At 41.1% G+C, this 22,491-nt stretch overlaps 2 protein-coding genes across 3 annotated transcripts in view; one reads left to right on the top strand and one right to left on the bottom strand.

Moving 5' to 3' along the window:
* The window catches only part of snx5 (sorting nexin 5), a 49,160-nt gene extending 39,870 nt beyond the window's left edge, over positions 1-9,290 (bottom strand). Inside the window, exons 1-2 of the mRNA XM_072581238.1 lie at positions 9,233-9,290; positions 9,093-9,141 (exon numbers count right to left, since the gene is read on the bottom strand). Of these exons, the coding sequence (XP_072437339.1) occupies positions 9,093-9,131 (39 nt within the window). The 5' untranslated portion in view covers positions 9,132-9,141; positions 9,233-9,290. The remainder of the gene's footprint in view (positions 1-9,092; positions 9,142-9,232) is intronic.
* Positions 9,291-9,546: 256 nt separating this feature from the next.
* mgme1 (mitochondrial genome maintenance exonuclease 1) overlaps positions 9,547-22,491 on the top strand; it is a 32,564-nt gene continuing 19,619 nt past the window's right edge. The window contains exons 1-2 of one of the 2 annotated variants that reach the window (XM_072581231.1): positions 9,588-9,641; positions 12,854-12,913. The gene's annotated coding sequence lies outside the window, so the exon portion shown is untranslated. Of the gene's footprint in view, positions 9,642-12,853; positions 12,914-22,491 lie in introns of both variants that reach the window. The other variant, XM_072581230.1, reaches the window with a different exon arrangement.

The raw sequence follows: 22,491 nt of genomic DNA, 5'->3' as shown, positions 1-22,491 counted from the left end.
GAAGGGCTCATGCCCGAAACATCAATTCTCTTGCTCCTTGGATGCTACCTGACCTGAAGAATAACCATCAAGCCAGGAGATCTACCATGGATCAATGCAGATTACACGAGTGCACTAGTCTTTAGAAATGATACCAGCCAGGTGACATTAGACCAAGTCCTACAAACCTGTTTAATAGAAACAGTATGGTGGTACTGAACTGGATAGTTAAGCAACACCACAGTCAATTGATCAGTTCAAGGCTCTGCAGCTTAACATTCAGTCCTGATGAATAATTGAGAGTAGTCGCAGGTAGATAGGATAGTGAAGGCAGCATTCAGTATGCTTTCCTTTATTGGTCAGGGTACAGAGTACAGGAGTTGGGAGATCATGTTGTGGCTGTACAGGACATTGGTTAGGCCACTGTTGGAATATTGCGTGCGATTCTGGTCTCCTTCCTACCACATTACTTCTGTGCTTCCAATTCTCTTTCATTTAAGACAAGGCTTCATAACGAGAAAAGATTTTATACAACAACTGGTTCATCACTTTGACCCTTCATCCTACCAGACATCTTTTTATTCTTTCATTGGCCCCTTTACCCCATTCTGTTTTTGCTTAAACATGGTTCATTGCTGATGGTGGCCAGTTTGATAAAAGGTCATTGAACTGAATCATTAATTGTTACTCACTCTGTAGATATTAGCTGGCATACTAAACGATTCCAGCATTTCACACTTTTGAAACAATCATCTTTGGTTTACAATATTTCAAAACAAGTATCCTGCCATACTTATAATGTACAGGAAAAAAGTCAGAAAGTTAAATAAGTAGTCAGAATTAGATTTATCAAATTGAGAATGTGTATCGGGTATGAGCAGGTAGGGAAAAAGCTGTTACGGGTTTTGTGAAACAAAAGGTTCAGCTGAGCATGACTCATCAGATAAGAACTTGCAGTTAACAATGGGGTGCTGGAGGCAAGTGTATTGGGTTAACAAGGTGGAAAAGCATTCATCATGTAGAGCCATTTAAGAATATTAAAATAATTTATTATGTAATGTCAGTTTAACAAGGTAAAAAGCATTCATTACGTGAAGCCAATTAAGGTTAAGGACAATGTGTAACAGCAGATGGCTTAATCTTTACTGTTGTTGCTCGCTGATTTTAATGATCACCCAATCAATATCTATGTTGCCTTATCTGGATGGTCCTCCCTGTAACAATGACAAAATAATTCATTAAGAAACTGCTATTCCAGAGAAGACCGAGAACTCATGCCCCGATGCACATGAACGATCGTTCTCTCTCCCTTTCTCGGAGTGTTTTGCTTCGACTGAGGGGGGAAATGGGACAAAATAAATTTCTATAATGCACTGTTAATAAAACTCTTGTAGTAAGAGTGAAGTTATTAAATCAAGTAATCTTATAGCACAATCCCATTTTACTTCCCCACCCACTGACAGTGGGCAGATGAGTGCAAATTTAATCTGCCAAGAACACATGATGTTTGGTGTAAAGACGTAATAGTATGATTATTGTTTTCAAAGAAAACTTTATATCAATGCATAAATTAAAAATGCACTTTAGACAAATGATAAAAGGGTGATTTTTAGTTTTAAATTAATAAAACTGAAGATTATTTTCCTAATAGGTGGGCCAATGTCTCCTTGAAATGGTTTTATTATTTCACAAAATCCAAGCTGACGCATGAGCAATGCAAATATTGCTGAGTAACCATCTTTCAGAGGAGAATTTAAACTCAGGCCTTTCAGTTAGGCAAAACATTTGCTGGTACTAAGAGGGACATTCCTCCTGGTGCCATGGTCAACATTTATTGCTCCTGTCGTGGAATGCTTACTCCACAGAAGAAAGCCAAAGCATCTGTATGCCTCCCACCTCACCTCATGTTATGAGATTCTGTCAGTACATATCATCGATGGATTTCCTAGAGAAGCTGTATAAAACACTTGTAAGAGCATGTCACTTGCTGCAAAGAAACTGCTCTTTTCAATGCACACTACAAGTTAGGACTCCCATAGAAGCAGAGAAATCACCACAAAAACTCACTGGCTATTAATAACTTGAACAAGTCAATTCCCATTGATCCCACTCCAGTTTGTTCTTAGACCAAACTGAGCCCCAACAGTCATTTTACTATTTTGATGAGCATTGCTATCAAGCAACAAGTCTTTACAGCTGCATGTCCGCTGCAACTTTCATTGTTCTATTCTCAATGCCAGAACCCAATGCATTATTACAGAGACATAGGAACTATTGGGAGCCCCACAGACATTGGAGCAGATGCATGATGGTTCACCTATTAATGCGGCTCAGCCTAACATAACTGATACTGAACAGCAATTTAAATAACCTGAACAGGGAACCTCAGATTACAATGGGGTCTTGACCAGTGGGCTAATGGACTTAGAAGTAGCAGATAGAGTTTAATTTAGATAAATGCAAGGTGTTACATTTTGGAAAAATAAAATTTAGCATGACTTATACACTTAATGGTAAGGTCCTAGGGAGCGTTGCTGAACAGAGACTTTGGAGTGCAGATTCATAGCTCCCTGAAAGTGGAGTCACAGGTAGATAGGATAGTGAAGGTGTTTGGTATGCTCTCCTACAGGAGTTGGGAGGTCATGTTGCAGCTGTACAGAACATTGGTTAGGCCACTGTTGGAATATTGCATGCAATTCTGGTCTCCTTCCTATCGGAAAGGTGTTGGGAAACTTGAAAGGGTTCAGAAAAGATTTACAAGGATGTTGCCAGGGTTGGAGGATTTGAGTTATAGGAAGAGGTTGAATACGCAGTGTCGGAGGCTGAGGGGTGATTTTATAGGAGGTTTATAAAATCATGAGGGGCACAGGTAGGATAAACAGATAAAGTCTTTTCTGGCAGAGTCCAGAACTCGAGGGCATAGGTTTAGGGTGAGGGGGGAAAAGATATAAAAGAGACCCAAGGGGCAACTTTTTCACGTGTATGGAATGAGCTGCCAGAGGAAGTGGTGGAGGCTAGTACAATTGCGACATTTAAAAGGCATTTGGATGGGTATATGAATAGGAAGGACATGGGCCAGGTACTGGCAGGTGGGACTAGATTGGGTTGGGATATCTGGTCGGCAAGGAAAAGTTGAACTGAAGGGTCTGTTTCTGTGCTGTAAATCTCTATGACTGACTCAAAAAAAATTTAATCGGAGGTTACTAAGCATCAGTCTTTGAAAACAACACCCTATTCTTCATGTAAATTTCACACAATATTGAAAGTTTGCACAGCTTCCTAGAAGATAGATTAGACACTAATATTAATATACAAACCATGACAAATAAATGCCAACCCACTTTAAATATGGGAATTAAGTTATGGAGATTGCAAAAGAGATGGATTTAATTATAATTACAACACCAAATGCTTGCCTGTCAGTAATCCACAGCGATAATGTCAGCATAATCAAATACAGTTGCACACAACTTGTTGACTGAAAGTTGTGCCAGAGTTTCTTTAACACAGGAAACAAACCGTAATCTTGAGGGGAAAAAAAATGAGAAAGCTTTTCTTTGAAAGAAATGCAAAAACTTTTTCTCAAGCTTTGCAGTTCCCCTTAAAGGAATCTATCCCAAGTACCTCAACCACTCCAGACTACAGCAAGCTAAACATTCTAAACTCTGCTCAGGATCCTTCTCTCCAATTCATTTTGAGCTCTGACATGGTATAACAAATAAAACCAATCCTGTCTTTCACCAACATCTACTTTTTCAGCAAGAGGATGCTTGATAATGACCTGGAGCAGACACCTTGAAAGACTCAATCCTTCCAGTCAGTCTTGGCTATTTGGCTGCAAGCCAAGAGAGAAGTTAACACATGCCTGTGAGTGAACCTGGAATTTTCCTCGTGTGTGACATCTATTTGCGAGCTGAGGCATTGGGGAACAGTCCTATCATTACTTTAGAATAGTGGTTCGTGTTAGAGGATTGAACAGTTTAGATATTAAAGTCTGACTATTCCCCCTAGATGAGGGATAAACCAAGGAACTACAGCCCAGCCTATGAAAACATTTCCATTACACAGACAACGACAAAAATCCCAGGACAAAACTAATTGGCATGTGGAAAACTATGGGCTAATTAATGAAATCCCAGCAAAATTGGATAACTTTAATTACTGGATGAAGCAGAGTAGAGCAGTGGGCTCTTGATTGAAAACAAGTGCCACAAATCATTCTGCAAAATTAAAAGCTCAAGAAATTAAAGGGGTAGTGACAGAGTGGACACCAAATGAGATAATGATGAACCGTTATTTTTCAGAAGGGAGGGAAATTACATTGGCATTTCATGGGATGAGGGCTGCTGTTCTTTTTGATCAATATTACTGACCTGGACTTGGGCATACAGAGTAACTTCAATTCAGATACCATAAAACCCAAAGTGAAGTAAATAATGACTAGCATAGTAACAGACTTCAGGGAAATAACAGATGGGGCAATAAAAGGGGTTTCAGGAGCAGCAAAATTATAAAATTATAAAAGGGGTTTCAGGAGCAGCAAATCTTGGGCAAACAAATAAATCTTTGTAGTAAATTCAGTAAATGCAGGAAGCACACATTTGTCAGTAAGTTTGTTTTGACAATCAGCTTCTTTGCTGTTCCTCCCCCTCCACTAGACCAAATGTCTTCTAGTGCTCCACACCCCTCCAGCCCACTCTCTTAAACCTATTCCCCCTAACTTGCAAATTACCCTACATATCCTCGTAGTCCCAATGAACAAAAACATTCTAAACAATTTTCACATTTTAGATACTGGCCTTGTCTCTAAATCTATCACCCCTCCCCATAAATGCCCACACAACCTTTGAACCCAATGGCCTTCAACCATAACTATCTTCAACCTTCCTTCCGCTGAAATCCTTGAAAATTTGGGAGTTGACAACATTTATTTCCATCTTTCCTGAGACACCATTTTGTATCCTTGCCACGGTATGAAATTCCTCTTGCCAAACTCTCAATGACACCTTGTGATTGTGGCTTGACTGTATCCACTCTCTCCCTTCCCAACTCAGCAGCTTTTAGCATAGTTGAGATTACCCTCACCGTTTTTATAAATCAAAATTGGGACCAGAGTTCCACATACAATGGAAATTCCTTTTGCTTCCAAACTGCTGTCCCCAAGGATCTCTCCTTAGCCCTCATTTCTTCAGCTTTATTCCACAACCACCTCTCTCAACTTCTCACTTGCTAAATTATCAGACTGCTTATGTAATTCCATTACTGGATGAGCAGGAATTTCCTCCAAAGAAATATTGGAAGTAAAAGGCTCCAATGTTTTGAACCTCACTTCATTCCAATGCTACTAGCTTTATCCATCTCCCTGACAGCCTGCTTACAATCTTCAAAGTTAGGCAGCATTTACACTTTATATTTAAATTTTTCACAATTCGACATTTCGAAATGCCTTACAGCTAGTTAAGTACTTTGGAAGAAGTGCAACCACTATTTCAATGTGGGAAACATTGCAATTGGATAATAACTATGTAATTATAAGCCCCACTCTCTGCAACTGGATCCTCAGTTTCCTAACCCACAGGCCACAGTGAAGATTGGGGACAATATTTCATTCTCACTAACACTCAACACTGAGCCCCCCTGGGGTGCATACTCAGCCCTCAGCCCCCATCCCCCCCCCCCCCCCCCCCCAATGAACACCCTTGACAGCATCGCCAAATACCAGACTAATACCATTTACAAGTTCACTGATGACACCACCATAGTCTGTTGAATGTCAGATGGCGACAAAACAGACTACAGATGGGAGGTGGAAGACCTGGAAAAATGGTGCACTGAGAACAACCTAGCTCTCAATGCCAGCAAAACTAAGGAACTCATTAACTGTACTGACTTCAGCGAGATGTGTAGGGGGCACGAGTAACATGAACAGCACAGAGGCAGAACGGGTGAAAAGTGTCAAGCTCCTGGGAGTGGCCATCCACAACAAGTTTTCTTGGACTCTTCATGTGGACGCACTGGTTACAAAGGCCCAACAACGTCTCTTCTTCCACAGGCAGCTGAGGAAAGTTGGCATGATGGAGAATACCTTAGCCAACTTTTTTTTAGGTACGCCATTGAAAGCATTCTGTCTGGATGTATCATTACCTGGTAATGGCAACTGTATCATTCAAGATCAGAGACGGTTACAGAGTGTGCTGAACTCAGCCTGGACAAATCACAAAGGCCAACCTCCCATTAATAGAATCCATTTGCCAGGTCCGTTGACAAGGAAAAGCTGCCCACATTCTCAAAGTTCCCACCCTGGCAATGATTTCTAGAACTTCTACCATCGGGGAGAAGGTACAGAAATCTGAACACACGCATCAGCCGGTTTCGAAAGAGTTTCTATCCTACTGTTGTTAGGATACTGAATGAATAGAGGTTTATAAAATCATGAACATGAGGGTCATGGATAGGATAAATAGACAAAGTCTTTTCTCTGGGGTGGGGGAGTCCCACCCCATGGAAAGAGACCCAAGGGACAATTTTTTCCACACAGAATGGGGTACATATAAGGAATGTGCGGACAGAGGAAGTGGTGAAGGCTCGCACAATTGCAACATTTAAAAGGCATCTGGATGGGTATATGAATAGGAAGGGTTTGGAGGGATATGGGCCAGGTGTTGGTAGGTGGGACTAGATGAAGTTGGGATATCTGGCCGGCATGGACGAGTTGGACTGAAGGGTCTGTTTCCATGCTGTAAATCTCTATGACTCAAACTCTTAACATTCACCTAGACCTGTGTTTTTATTTTTGCTGATGCTTACCTATTATTTAGGTATCTCTGATCTAACTGTATTCCTTGCAAGACAAAAGCATTTCACTGTGCCTCCGCACATGTGACAATAAATTCAATTCAATTCAATTCAATAACTGCTTAATTAAAGAGGGATGTATATTGGCCAAGGCACAAAAGAATTACCTTGTTCTTGTTTAAAGTAGCAAAACAGGATCATTTCACATCTACCTAAGCAAAAGGTCTGGGCTTCAGCTTAGCATCCTGGTGCCTTATTAACTCGTTGAACGTCTGACTACATGTTCATAGCATCAGCACAACCAGCTACATCCACTGACCTGAATTGAGCCCTTATTTTATCTATTGCTGAAATTGTCAGTGCCTTTGCTGTCACCTTATCACATTCGACCCTCGGTAAACTTGATCTCATCCAACGCTTCAGCCCATGTGGCCCACAGTCATGAAACCTCTTATGAAATTCTCTCTCAAATTTTTAAGTTCTTCCATCGCTGAAACCTCCTTTATCCAGAGGACTCTGCAAGATATCTGCACTCATTTATTTCTGGCCTTGGGTGTCTCAGATTTTGCTCCAGTGCTGGTTGTGCTTTCAACTGTGTAAGCTCCAATCTCTGGAATTTCCTCCCTATAACTTTGCTTTCCTCTATCATGATACTCCTTAAAACCTTTTTGACAGAGCCTTAGTCATGTGAGCCAATAGCTTATGTGGCTCAGTAGCACATAGTCCTTTAGTAATGCTTCTGTGAAGGACTTTTTTTTAAAAATTATATTGATGTTACAATGGAATTACAAATTGTGTAGCCAAGTATTTTTAAGAAAGCATAATATTCTTAGATTATAAAAAGCTACAGAACACAAACAAGTGTAAGTTATTTTAGTCCTTTATAAAATTCTGGCTACCTTTTAGCTGGAAAGTTATTCAATTATGGGCACATTAGGAAGGAAGTCAGGCTGAAGAAAGGGAGAATAAACTTATTGGAATGGTACTGTGACAAGGGACTTCAGTTACATGGTGATACTGAGGTTGTTCTCAATATAGCAGAGAGGTTTAAGAGGACAAGTGTTCAAATAGCTAAGTAGAACTTGTTTGCAGTAGCTCAGTAACTGGAGGACATAGATTTGAGGTGATTGGCAAAAGAACAAGAAACTTAAAATTAAACTCAGCCATTTGCAATCTAGAGTGTACAGCCAGAAAAGGATAGTGGAAGCAGATGCACTGGTACCTTTCAAGGGAAGCTGAATTAATATTTAAAGCAAAAATGACTTCAAGGTTCTCTAGTAAAAGCAAAAAAAAAGAGATATGGGACTAATTTGCTAACCATGCCAAAAAGTCAAATAACTTCCCATGCTATATCATTCCATGATTTTCTTTCAGAATATTCAATAGCTGTTCTAAGGTCTATTTATACCTGACTACCCTGAATACCTAAAAATGTTTAAGTTGTCAAATAAAGTAGACAGTTTTAAACAACTCTATTTTAGTTACAATCTACAGTCAAGGGAAAGTCAAAAATTTTCATGAGTGGAGCCATGCACCACTCATGAAAACAGAGAAGTCAGACTATCTTGTGGCACATTGATAGTGTGCACTGGAAACACTGGAAGTCCAGGTTCAAGTCCCACTTGCTCCAGAGATATCCAGAGGTTGATTAGAAAAAAAAAGTCATTTTCAAAGTTCAAGTCTTGCTAAGCATTTGATTTTCCTCTTAGAAAGGTTTTTTGTATGGCTACAAAGTTACAGATGAAAAGTTACTTCAAGAATAACAACTCTATTTTGGGATGTACCTTGATCATGAAGAGGCACCACATAAAAACATTTTTTCAGAAACTCAGGGTATCCAAAAGCACTTTACAGCCACATACAGTGCTCTTCAAAAATCGAGTCACTGTTGCAAAATAGGATAACTATTTTGAATTGAAAAAAAAGGGATGTGGCAAAGTGACAGAAAGTAAAGCCAAAAAGTAGTCAAGCTACAGGGCAATGAAGTATCAAAATTGGAGCAAGAGTTTGAAATAGATATTTGTTAATAATCAATAACGAACTTTTAAATACATCATAACTACCATAAAGATTGTTACCAGTTTTTAAAAAGCAGATCTACAGACAAAAGTAGAAATGCAATAACAACTTTCCATTAAAACTATCATGACCCATACTCAAGAGATATACAGTTGCAGCATATTTAAACTATAAGCATTTGGGACTAAGAGCAAAATTATATAAAATACCCAAAATTGCTGTAGAAACCTTGAAGGCATTTGTTTATGAACAAACAGGAAACAGCCAAGAGACTGCTCCTCAAACCACACCTCACATACCTTATTGCCCTCACCCAGGTCAACAGGTCTGTCAGACATTGCTACTCGTCTGCAAAAGAAAACATTAAACATTGAAACAAACAACAAACTTCTCTTCCCTTAATAACTCGTATCTAAAAACTCAACTCAATCCCACCGACCTCAACCACCAGCAGCCACACTCTTGTCAGCTCAACAGCCCCGCCTTTACTGCCTTCCTAATGGTGAAACAGCTTTCCGCCCCCTCGCATAATTACGAAATTTCATTGGTCTAGATCAATGTCAGTCAACGGTTGGTAGGGGCGGGACCAGGCTACGGCAAATCGCAGCGATCCGCGCGTGCCCGTTGGTTCATGGCGCACGCTGCAAGTTCTGAGAGCATCGGACTGCGCCAGCGCAGGAACGTGCCCTCGCTTCGCTATGCACTTTGGGAGTTGTAGTGCCTTTGACCGGTCGTCTTGCCCCGTGTAGCGGAGAGCTGAACTACAATTCCCAATAGGTGCCGCTTCCTGATCGCGTTCTCAGCTCGTAGCGTGTTGACCGTGCATCGGCGGCGGGAGCCGTTGGGCGGTAAGTCCGTTTAAATTTATTCGGGCTTGTGGTTAATGTGTTGATCTTGTCGTTCCGTTGCTATCAGGAAAGAAGCATCCGTTTTGAGCCCAGGCTGCTGCTATTTTGTGTGTTGGTGGGCCGTGTTGATCAATCGGGAGGGTCCATATGGGGTTGGGGGGCGTGTAATTAGGAAATTAAGTTAAATTAGAAAGCACTTTCCTTCCCCCATTAAATGGAGTGGGAATCTGAAACTCTTTTTATCTTCCAAAAAAATATGGATAGTGGATACTAAAGGTCATTTAGAACTTTACAAATCAACCGATTTTTGTTGCGTAAACCTATAAGGTTGTATGGAACGTTGGCAGTTAGATAGAAAATAGGAGTAGGCAGTTCGGCCCTTCGAGCCTATTCCAGTATTTAATATGTTTATGGCTAATCACCCAACTTAATACCATGTTCTCACTTTCTCTGCTATACCCTTCGATAGTCGTAGTTCTAAGAACTATATCTAACTTCTTATACATTCAACTTGCTTTGTGTGGCAGAGCATTCCATAAGCACACACTACTGTCTGGATGAAAAACAAGTCTCACCTTTGATTCAAATAGCCTACCCTGGTTCTGCACTACCTAGTTCAACGGAGTGGACAGGATGGCCTGTTGTCCCCAGATTTTCCAGAATTGTCTCAAATTTATCCTTGCTTTCCTGCATCCTGGACACAAGCTTCTAGGAACATCAAGAGTCATAGAGGTGTAAAGCATGGAAACAGACCCTTCAGTCCAACCTGTCCATGCTGACCAGATATCCCAACCCAATCTAGTCCCACCTGCTAGCACCTGGCCCATATCTCTCCAAACTCTTCCGATTCATATACCCATCCAAATGCCTCTTAAATGTTGCCACTGTACCAGCCTCCACCACTTCCTCTGGCAGCTCATTCCATACATGTACCACCCTCTGCGTGAAAAAGTTGCCCCTTAGGTCTCTTTTATATCTTTCCCCTCTCACCCTAAACCTATGCCCTCTAGTTCTGGACTCCCTGACCCCAGGGAAAAGACTGTCTATTTATCCTATCCATGCCCCTCATAATTTTGTAAACCTCTATAAGGTCACCCCTCAGCCTCCGACACTCCAGGCAAAACAGCCCCAGCCTGATTGCGATTCATGTTGGGACCAGTGACATGGGTAAAAAGATGGATGAGGTCCTGCAGCAAGACATTAGCAGATTAAAATACAGGACTTCAAAGGTTATAATCTATGAATGATTAATGGTGAAGCATGCTCGTATGCGTGGCTGAACAGTTGGAGTAGGACGGAGGGCTTCAGATTCCTAGATCACTGGATTTGCTTCTGGGGAAGGTAGGACCTGTATAAGGCCGAACCAGAACCAGAATGAGACTAACATCCTTGCTGTCAGGTTTGTTAGTGCAGTTGGTGAAAGTTGAAATTAATTTGTTAGGGGTGTGGGATGTAGAATGGAGGTACAGTAGAGTGTGAAGCGTGGATGAGTTTAAATGAACCAAGTCAATTTAAAATGTAATGCAAGCCCAGTGAAGGCACAAAGGACCATGGCAAGTCTGAATGGCATTTATTTTAATGCAAGGAATCTTGCAAGTGAGTTGAGTGTTGATTATTGCATGGAGATATATCATTTCTGTCACAGTCCTGGTTGAGGGAGGGACAAGACTGTCAGGTCAATATTCTGGGCATACCATGTTCACATGAGATGATGGGGTACAAAAGAGGAGGTGGTGTCACAGCGCTAATCAGGGAGTCAGTTACTACATTAGAGAGAAATTATCTTAGAACATTCCTCGAGGGATCTTGATATGCAATGGTAGTGTCCATAACTACACCATGAGGCTCAGGTATAAGTCTTATCTGTTCCAGAGATGTGTTATAGCATCTCTGAACAGGTTGATTAGAAAAATAGGTTACATTTTAAAAAAAATTAAAATTGGAATATTCTCCAAATGAAGCCATTTGCATTTAAAAACAAAAAGAGAGGATTCATTTTGTAGGTGTACTTTGACCCCCGACCTGTCAAGGGACAGAGAAAAATAAATATGTAGGCAAATCTTTGAAAAATGCAAAAATAAGAGTGTAATAATAGGGGATTTCAAATTTCACAATTTAACTAGGATGAACAAAATGTTAAAAACCAAAAGGAGACAAAATTCTTAAAATGAGTATCGTGGAGCTTTTTTAAGTCTGACGGGAGAGAGGGTGGTGCTGGATTTAATTCATAGAATAGAAACCTTACAGTGTGGAAACAGGCCCTTCAGCCTAACAAGTCCACACCAACCCTCTGAAGAGTAACCCACCCAGACCCAGTCCCCTACCCTATTATCCTATATTTGCCCTGACCTAACCTACACATCTCGAAACATTTCGGGCAATTTAGCGTGGCCAATTCACTTAACCAGCACATTTTAGAAAAACAAATCTGGGTAGGTGGCAATGGGGGAACATTTCTATGATAGTAACTGTAATTCAGTAAGATTTAAGTTATTATGGTTAAGGACAAGGACCAGAATTGAAGGTTCTAATTTGGTGAAAGGCCAGTTTTAATACAGGATCTGGCCAAAGTGGACCAGGAGCTGCTACTTTCAGGAAAATCCACATCAGAGCAATGGGAGACATTAAAAAGGGTAATAGTGGGAGTGCAGGGTCAACATGTCCCCATAAAGGCGAAGAGTAGGACCAACCATGCAGAAGACCCTAGATATTAAGGGATTGGATATGGAGAAAGAAAGGAGACTAATGGTAGATACCGAAGGTGCAAAGAGTGGATGCCCTAAAGTGCAAGGGGTTATTTAAAAATAAGTTTAGGAAGGCCAAGAGGGGATGTGAGAAAAAAGCAGGTAACGTTAAGGGAAGTCCAAAATTGCTATTTTTAAAAGTACATTAGAAGAAAATGACCAGTGAAAGAGTATGGCCCGTTAGGGACCAAAGTGGTAGTGTGTGTGGACCCACAAGATGAAGCTATGATTTTAAATGAATACTTTGCATCGGAATTCACATTAGAGAAGGATGATGTAGGTCTAGAAATTGGAGAGACTGAACTGTAATATAGTTCAACAAATTAACCTTGGGGTGGAAATGAATTAGCAGTTTTAGCAGGTGTGAATGTGGATAATCAGGTGAGATGTATCCAAGGTTGCTATGGGAGGCAAGGGAGGAGATTGTAGTGTTTCTGACATTAATTTTCAAATCATCTGTGGTCACAGGAAGGGTGCCAAAGGACTGTGGATCAGCTAATGTGTCGTTATTCACGAAGGGTGGTAGAGGTAAGCCTGGAAACTACAGACCACTGAGTCCAGTACGTGTGTTAGGGCGACTTGGGAGTGAGGGGGAAATACTGAAGGACAGAATTTATCTCTGTTTGAAGAGGCAAATGTTAATCAAGGATCATCAGCATGGTTTTGTAAGGGGGCAATCATGTCTAACAAATTTGATTGAATTGTTCAAGGAGGTGACTAGGTGTGTAGATGAGGGTAGAGTAGTTGATCTAGTCTGTATTGCCCTCAGTAAGACCTTTTGATAAGGTTTCATGGCGGACCACATGAGATTCAAGGCAAATTGGATCCAAAATTGGCTTAGTGGCAAGAAACTGAGGGCGATGGTCGAATGCTTTTCTTGTGACTGTAAGGCTGTGTCCAGTGGCATACCATCGGTTTTGGTACTGAGTCCCTTGCTGTTTGTTGTGTACATTAATGATTTGGACATGCATGTAGGAGATATGATCAGTAATTTCACTGGTGACTCGAAAATTGATGGTGTGGCAAATAGTGAGGTGAAAAGCTCAGAGCAGAGGACAGTTTAGACTGGGCTGTTCAGATGAAATGAACAATGGCAAATGGAATTTAATCCTGAAAAGTGAGGTGATGTGTTTTGAGACTACATGTTGAATGATAGGGCCTTGAGAAGTAGAGGATCAGAGGGATATTGGTGTACATACCCATAGATCATTGAAGGCAGCAGGACATGTCAATAAGGTGGTTAGGAAGGCATTGAATACAAAAGGAGGTTATGATGGAGCTGTGTGTGTGCTACAGCTGGATTATTTTGTACAGTTCTGGTCACGACACTACAAGAAGGATGTGTTCGGATTAGATAATGCGCAGAAGAGGTTCACAAAGATCTTTCCTGAGCTGGAGTGATTTAGCTATGAAGAGAAACTAGATAGGCTGGGATTGTTTTCCTTAGAGCAGAGAAAGCTGAAGGGGTTCTGATTCACATAGGCACAAGTAGGGAGAAACGTTCTCCCTGAGTAAATGTGTCAGTAATCCAGGGGCATACCTTTAGATTAGATTACTTAGAGTGTGGAAAAAGGCCCTTCGGCCCAACAAGTCCACACCGACCCTCTGAAGAGCAACCCACCCAGGCCCCTAAGGACCAGGAGGTTTAGAGGGCTTCAGGTCAAGTGCTGGAGAATGAGATTAAAATAGTTGGATGTTTGATGACCAACATGGATTTGATGGACTGAAGGGTCTTTTTCCATCCTTGTAAAAACTGCCTGCTGACCTTGGAAACATAGAAATGTTGATTAGAGTAGTTTCTATCTATTTGGCCCATCAAGTCTGCTCTGCCATTCAATATGATCGTCGCTGCCTTACCCCTTGACACCTTTAGCCTCAAAATATCTGTTTCAGTGAATTGGCCTCTATAGTCTTTTGCAGCAGACAATTCCACAAGTTCACCACATTCTGAATGAAAAACAAAATTCTCCATCTTAGTTTGAAATGCTTTGCCCTGTATCCTGAGGCCATGAATCCATGTTCTGGACACCTAGTCAAAGGTGGTATTCCTACATTCCAAGCAGACATTCGGCCTTGTCAAAGTTTTACATATTTAAATGAGGCCTCCTCCTGTGTCCCCCAACCCCCCCCCCCCCCAGAGAAAATCTTCATGAATATAAGCCCAGTTAATCCAATATCTCTTCATATGTCAAACCTGCCAACCCTGGAATCAATCTGGTCAATCTTTGCTGCACTGCCTCAATGGCAAGTCTATCTTTTAGCAGAGACTACTTCTGCATTCAATAAGATCATTGTTGATCTTGTTGTGGTCTCAATGACACTTTCTCATCTGCCCTCCAAGGCCCTTTATTCCCCTATATCAAAAATCTGTCTAACTCCACTTTGAACATATTCAATGACACAGCCTCTGTTACTTTCGAAGGAAGAGAATTCCACAGACGAGTAATCTTCTGAGATTAAAAAAAATAATCTCTATCTCAAAGTCCTTAAACTGTGCCCTTAGTTCTAGCCTCCCTGTCAAGGGAAAATATCTTCTCAGTATGCACCCTATCAAGCGCTGCTGCAGAATCATCTATTTTCAATATGATAAATTCTCATTATAAATTCTGGCTACAAACCCAGCCTGGCCAACTTTCCCTCATTGAATAATACCCTAATCACAGGCTGATGGCTTTCTGGGATAACCTTTTGTCTTGGATTCCTCTTGGTAGCAAGTGAGGAGACTGTTCAAAGTCTGCATTTACCACTGCCTGAGCATCTTTGCTGTGTATGGATTTGCAGTATATTGGTGTGCATATAGAGTCATAGAGATGTACAGCATGGAAACAGACCCTTTGGTCCAATTTGTCCATGCCAACTAGATATCCCAACCCAATCTAGTCCCACCTGCCAGCACCTAGCCCATATTCCTCCAAAAAGTTTCCCCTTAGGTCTCTTTTAAATATTTCCATTCCCACCTTAAACCTATACCTTCTAGTACTGGACTCCCTCACCCCAGGGAAAAGACCTTGTCTATTTCCCCTATCCACGCCCCCTCATGATTTTATAAACCTCCCAATAGGTCACCCCTCAGCCTCCGACGCTCTAGGGAAGACAGCCTATTCAACCTCTCCCTATAGTTCAAATCCTCCAACCCTGGCAACATCCTTGTACATCTTTTCTGAACCATTTCAAGTTTCACAACATCTTTCTGTTAGGAAAGAGACCAGAATTGCACGCAAAATTCCAACAGTGGCCTAACCAATGTCCTGTACAGCCGTAACATGACCTCCCAATTGCTGTACTCAATACTCTGACCAATAAAGGAAAGCATACCAAACGCCTTCTTCACTATCCTATCTACCTGGCATGTACTCCAGGGAGTAGCATAACTGATGAATTGTCCGGCTGCACCGGGTGGTTGTTTAGGGTTAGGATATCTGGTGAGGAGGGTGTTGGTCTGGACCACTCTTTGGCATTGAGTTGGGCAGGAGTGTCACTCATCTGAGTATGAGAGGGCACTGGTGTGGCAAGCCTTGAGAGTGGGGGGGAGGTTGGCAGGCTGACTCCAGGTCATGGGTAGAGGCTCCAGACAGCCCTGAGTCAGGATGGTGTGTGGTGTTGGCAAGCTCAGATTATTGTAGGACTGGGAACTGCGCAGTTCTCGGAGTAGGGGATTCCAGAAGGCATGATTGAGTGAACAGCTAGCTGTTCTGGTCTCAGCAATGCAAACACCCCCCCTCTGCCCCCCCAAGGAAAAGATTGACTTGAGGCAGATTCCTTCCTGCTTCTACAAGAGCAAAGGGCGTAAATCAGGTACATTGCATGATTTGGAAATTTAAGTTAGGTCTGCTGGACAAGGTAAACTTTTATAAACAAATAAGTTAACTTTGCAATGCTTGTAGTACATGTTGAAGTTTTGGACTTGTTATGCACTTACCTTGCAACATGAAAGTCAGATTAGATCAGCAGTGTTTGTGTAATGTACAGATCTGAAAAGTCTGTGAGTAACTCCAAACTTCAAAATGATATGTAAAGTATGATATTTCAGCTATGACAATTTGTGTAGAATGTCATAGTTCACAAGTTAGTTAAATTTATATTCCATATTGTACCATTTTTAGATCCTATTTATGTGAACAGTACAGATGTCAGTTACAGATGGATAATACAAAATGAACCATAGCTTGCTGCATTACTCATGAATGGATCTTGACAGCTGTTACACATGAAACATATTATGCTATCATATTAGGCATGTGTACACATGTAGATTTGATCTGAAATTTTAGAAGTTTAATTATTAATTATTATTTGGATTATTTAAGTCAAGCTTGTCAGTGAAGATTGCATGATAAGTATCACCTGATGTTTTGACACCATTACCAGGAAACTATTGATGACCCACTTCCCCGCTGCCCTTACCTAACCCCCACTTCCTCTATTACAGACTAGATTAGATTAGATTACTTACAGTGTGGAAACAGGCCCTTCGGCCCAACAAGTCCATACCGACCCGCCGAAGCGCAACCCACCCGGACCCATTGCCCTACATTTACCCCTTTACCTAACACTACGGGCAATTTAGCATGGCCAATTCACCTAACCTGCACATTTTTGGACTGTGGGAGGAAACTGGAGCACCCAGAGGAAACCCACGCAGACACGGGGAGAATGTGCAAACTCCACACAGTCAGTCGCCCGAGGCGGGAATTGATCCTGGGTCTCTGGTGCTGTGAGGCAGCAGTGCTAACCACTGTGCCGCCTGCGACGTAATTAGTCAAGGGGAAATGGGTCTGGGTGGGTTACTTTTAAGTGGGCGGTATGGGAATATGCTCAGGCCCAGACTTTGTGTGTTGTTTTTCTTTCCATCCAGAATTCTGAAACTGGTTTGTCTCAAATGCATTCATTGGAGGAAACCAGGGAAAAATCTCTTTGGTGCAGGAGCAATGTAGGCCAAGATGTGCACTCTTTTTAGTACATGTTGCTAGTAGTTAAACTTTTTAATGGTCCTGGAGTTAATTTGACAGCAGCTGAGGAAAGAAGCTATATAAGGCAAGTAAAGGAGCTGGGGTTATGTGGGTGAGGACTGGGATGCCAGGTAAGTGCTTCTAGTAGGTCACATGGTTGGGCAGGTAGGATGCTAATTGAGTAAAGCAGATTAGTGGTGGGTAGCAGTTTGGTGGGAAAGGGTTGGTTTATGATGAGGTTACTTTCAATTATTCAGCAATTAGATTAGGTTTTCAGTCCTCTAATGTAAGCTGGGAAACTAGTAATTTCAAGTGAGTAGAACCCCCTTTAAGAAGCTTTCTCAGTGTTGCAAATGCAGATGTATTTTGTTTTCCCAGGCAATCCTCTATGCTAGGTCCTGTGTGCCTTTTTAGTCTTAGCTGACCATGATACTGTAACCTATGATAATTAGAAATTGTCCAAATTATTAGAGGTTGGTCACTAAGCTCATGAGTCTGCTCCACTGCACAATGAGATCTGATAATTCTCTGATCAACCTTTCTGCCTTTTCCCCATTACTCTTGACTCCTTTACTAATCAAGAAAAATGATCTATCTCAGCCTTAAGTATACAATGACCCAGTCTTGACGGCCCTCTGCGGTGAAGAGTTCCTTAGATTCACTATCCTTTTAAGAGAAGAAATTCCTCTGACTTAAATAAGCAACATTTAATCTGAGATTATGCCCTCTGGTACTAAATACCCCCACAAGGGGAAGGAATTTTTCACATCAACCCTGTCAGGACTCCTGAGAATCATGTGTAATTTAATAAGGTCGCCTCACATTCTTCTAAACTCCAATGAATTCAGGCCCAACCTACTCAACTTATCTTTATAAAATGGTCCACCATGTATGGTGGGATTCTCCCTGGACTGCCTCCAATGTTAGTATATTGTTCCTTTGACAAGGTGTCCATAACTGTTCACAGTATTCCATCTGTGGCCTGATTAGTGCCTTGTGTAGTTTTAGCAAGACATCCTTTTTTTTCATTCCTTCCCTTTGAAATAAAGGCCAGAATTCCTTTCGCCGCCTCATTACCTGCTGAATTTATATGCTCGCATTTTGAGATTGATGCACAAGAACTCTCAAATCCCTTTGTGCTATATCGTTCTGCAGTCTTTCTCCATTTAACTAATATTCAGTTCATCATCTTTCTGTCAAACTACATATCTTCACATTTACCCACATTATATTTGATCTGCCATATACATTTTTTTTATGCTTTCTCTTTACAGGTTGGGTGGTTGTCTGCTTCATTAGCCTCTCAAATGCCATTGCCACCCAGTAAAGAGCCAATGAAAACATTGTGTCAAGCAGTTGTCGCTTAGTTGAAAACCCATTGGTTCCATAGTCTCTGATTTTGCTCTCCCTCTAAGTAAAAAGTGCAACATTGTGAATTGTATACAATGTGCTCCAATAAATGGTTTCTAAAACTGTGGCCATGTCTTTGCACAGTCTCCTTTTGGTTTAAAGTATTATATTCCTTTAGTTTAAAAACAAAGGGAATAAGAAGATAGTCTTTGCGAATCTCCACTTAGGAAAGATGAAATGCCATTTTAAAGGTGTGTTTTATCGCAAGTTATGTGACATACAAAAAACAACAAAATAAAGAGTTACATGCAATTATCCTTTCTCCCTCTCCCCATAGTCTTATAATATTTTATCATCTCTTAAATCCTTTAATGTATTTCATCAGTTCGCATGCGGGACAAACCATCTGTGATTGCATTACCTTTACCAGCAGTGTGAACAATATTTATGTTGAATGTTTGAATCAATAGACTCCACCTGATCGGTCTTGCATTTTGAGTTTTAAACTCTTCCATGAATATTTGCAGATTATGGTCCATATGGATGAATGTTTCATTGCAACTGTTTGAATATGTTCAAAGAATTGAAGAGCCAGTGATAATCTGAAAGTTTCCTTTTTCACAAAAAAGCACTTCTTCTGATGATATTGATATTCTTTTTGAAAAAGTACCCCAATTGGCTTCTTTACTCCTGACTCGTCCATCTTGCAATAAGACCACACCTAACCCCAAGTCACTAGCATTTGGCCCATACCCCTCACAACCCTTCCTATTCATGTACCCGTCCAGATCCCTTTTAAATGTTGTATCTGTACTTGCCTCCACCACTTCCTCAGGCAGCTCGATCCACGCGCATACCACCCTCTGCGTGAAAAAGTTACCTCTCGGGTCATTTTTAAAACTTTTCCTCCCTCACCTTAAACCTATGACCTGTACTTTTGGACTTGCCCCATCCTAGGAAAAAGACTTCGGTTATTCGCCCTATCTGGGCCCCTCATGATTTTACAAACCTTTACAAGGTCACCAGTCAGTCTCTGCTCCAGAGAAAAGAGCTCCACCTTATTCAGCCTCTCCCTAAAGCTCAACCCCTCCAATCCTGGCAACATCTTTGTAAATCTTTTCTGCACCCTCTCAAGTTTAACTACATCCTTCTTATAGAAGGATGACCAAAGTTGTATGCAGTATTCCAAAAGTGGCCTCATCAAAATCCTGTACAACTGCAACATGACATCCCAACTCCTGTATTCAACACTCTGACCAATGAAGGCAAGCATTCCAAATGTCGCCTTCACTACTGTCTCTCTGTGACTCCACTTTCTTGGAACTGTGCACCTGCACCCCTAGGTCTCTTTGCCTTACCCACGGCCCTATCATTAACTGTGGAAGTCCTGCCCTGGTTTGTATTACCAAAATGCGGTACCTCACATTTATCTAAATTAAACTCCATCTGCCATTCCTTTGCCCATTAGCCCATCTGATTAAGGTTCTGTTGTATGCTGAGACAGCCTTCTTCACTGTCCACTACACCACCTATTTTGGTGTCATACAGTTGTACAATACAGTTGCTCTTGCATTTGTGAATACACTTTTGACCAGATTTATAACCAAGCGAGTGGGCTGCAATTGCTTAAAGAGGTCCTCTTTTTGTTTTACCTGTTCTTTACATGTGGGCTGTACATTACAAAATCATCTAAATAAACTTACGTGGTTAGGTGCTTTAGCTATGACTTGATTCATAACTTTTTGGAATGCATTTGAGACATTAAATTACCCAACAAAGCATAGCTTGGCATTAATACCATCTATTTGGTGTGACTAAAGCAGATATCTCCTTAACCCTTGATTTGAACAACACTTGCCGGTACTCATTAGATCAATTTTAGAAAGAGAGGAGGCATTGTCAACTCTATAGGTACCCAATTCCACTGTCAGAAGATTGTACAAATATGTTTTCGTGAATGTATTTACCTTTCTGTAGTATGAAAAATCTTGTTGATTCTTTCAGCTTAGGAAGTTAACAGCACTGATGAACTCTTACATTCACAGCATGCTGAGTTAACATTGTGCATCCGGGTATATTCTTCACTTATTCCCTTTACTAACACTTTGGCTTTTATTGCGTTTTCTATAAGAAAACTTGATCCTTCACCTATAAAAGAGTTTTAGTACCTCCAGTGCCCGTTCATGCAGTTTTTGGTTTAGCCACATCATTTAAAGTAAAACATGTTGTCATCCCTTTTGACAAAATTTCTTTGTATCTCTATCTACCTTATTCACATCACCTGTACTCATAGTTGTTCTTACCTCCATTCCCTGCTTGTAGTTAAAGATACAATTTTATCTGTGAGATTTTGCTTTACATATCCCTTTGGAACTCATTCTTTTGAACCCGAGAAAATCCCATGGGCTTCACTCACAGTTCTCAGTATTCTGAACAAAGGTGTCCAACTTTATTACAATGGAACATTTAGACCTTCAGTTTTCACCTCCATCCTCAGTACCTTCTTTCTGATCTGAGGAAGAGATCTTGGGATATATCCAGCTATCCTTTCCTTACCTACTTGACTTCCTTTCAATCTCCCCTTCTCTTCTATCCTAAGAAGGTTTGGTTTAAATCTCAGTTTCAGTCTGTTTCCGTTATCAGTTAGGAAAAGTCAAAAAATACAAGATGTGACTAAAGGTTCCATGATGTCATGCTTAACAGCAGGGTAGTTGTAAGTGCAATCAACATCTGTTTCAGAGCAGCTGATATTGAATAACTAGCTCCTTGATTCCAAATGCTCAGCACTCAGGTAATGTTATTATGATAAAACTTAGTAATGGACTAAGCAATTTTGCATTTATAGCAGAATGTTATTTATCCCATTAAAGGGATGCCATAAGTTATCAGTACTGTCTTTATCATTTTGTCCAATATATAATATTCTGTGGAATAGCATCTTTCTTTCCCCACTTGTAAGTAAAATGATACACAATGAAATAAAGTTCATAGCCCACTGTAGTGTATTGTTGTAGGGCTTGGTTTCTTAGTTTAAAAAAAAAGCTTTAAAGTGTAGCTCGATAAAAGTAAAAGGAAAGACAAGGGGCGGCACGATGGCTCAGTGGTTAGCACTGCTGCCTCACAGCGCCAGGGACCCGGTTCGATTCCAGCCTCAAGCAGCTGTCTGTGTGGACAAGTTTGGAGAAGATTTGTAGCTCAGGTTGAGGTTCTGGATGGAGGTGTGTTTGCTGAGCTGGAAGGTTCATTTTCAGACGTTTTGTCACCATAATCGGTAACATCTTCAGTGAGCCTCCGGACGAAGCACTGCTGGTGTTTCCTGCTTTCTATTCATATGTTTGGGTTTCCTTTGGTTGGTGATGTCATTTCCTGTACTTTTTATCGGGGATGGCAGATGGGATCCAAGTCTGTGTTTGTTGACAGAGCCCCAATTGGAATGCCGTGCTTCTAGGAATTCGCGTGCATGTCTCTGTTTGGTTTGTCCTAGGAGGAGTGTGTTATCCCAGTTGAAGTGGTGTCCTTCCTTATCTGTATGCAATGATACAAGTGAGAGAGGTCATGCCATTTTGTGGCTAGTTGATGTTCATGTGTCCCGGTGGCTAGTTTTCTGCCTGTTTGTCCAATGTAGTGTTTTTGTTACAGTTCTTGCACGGTATTTTGTAAATGACGTTAGTTTTGCTTGTGTCTGTATAGGATCTTTCAAGTTCATTAGCTGCTGTTTTTTTTAGCTGCTGTCTGTGTGGAGGTTGGACAATCTCCCCATGTCTGCGTGGGTTTCATCTGGGTGCTCTGGCCGTGCTAAATTGTCCA

This window comes from Chiloscyllium punctatum, chromosome 11 (genome assembly GCF_047496795.1).
Source record: "Chiloscyllium punctatum isolate Juve2018m chromosome 11, sChiPun1.3, whole genome shotgun sequence".
In the NCBI taxonomy this organism is placed as follows: Eukaryota; Metazoa; Chordata; class Chondrichthyes; order Orectolobiformes; family Hemiscylliidae; genus Chiloscyllium; species Chiloscyllium punctatum.
This window is presented reverse-complemented; position numbering and strand designations above follow the sequence as displayed.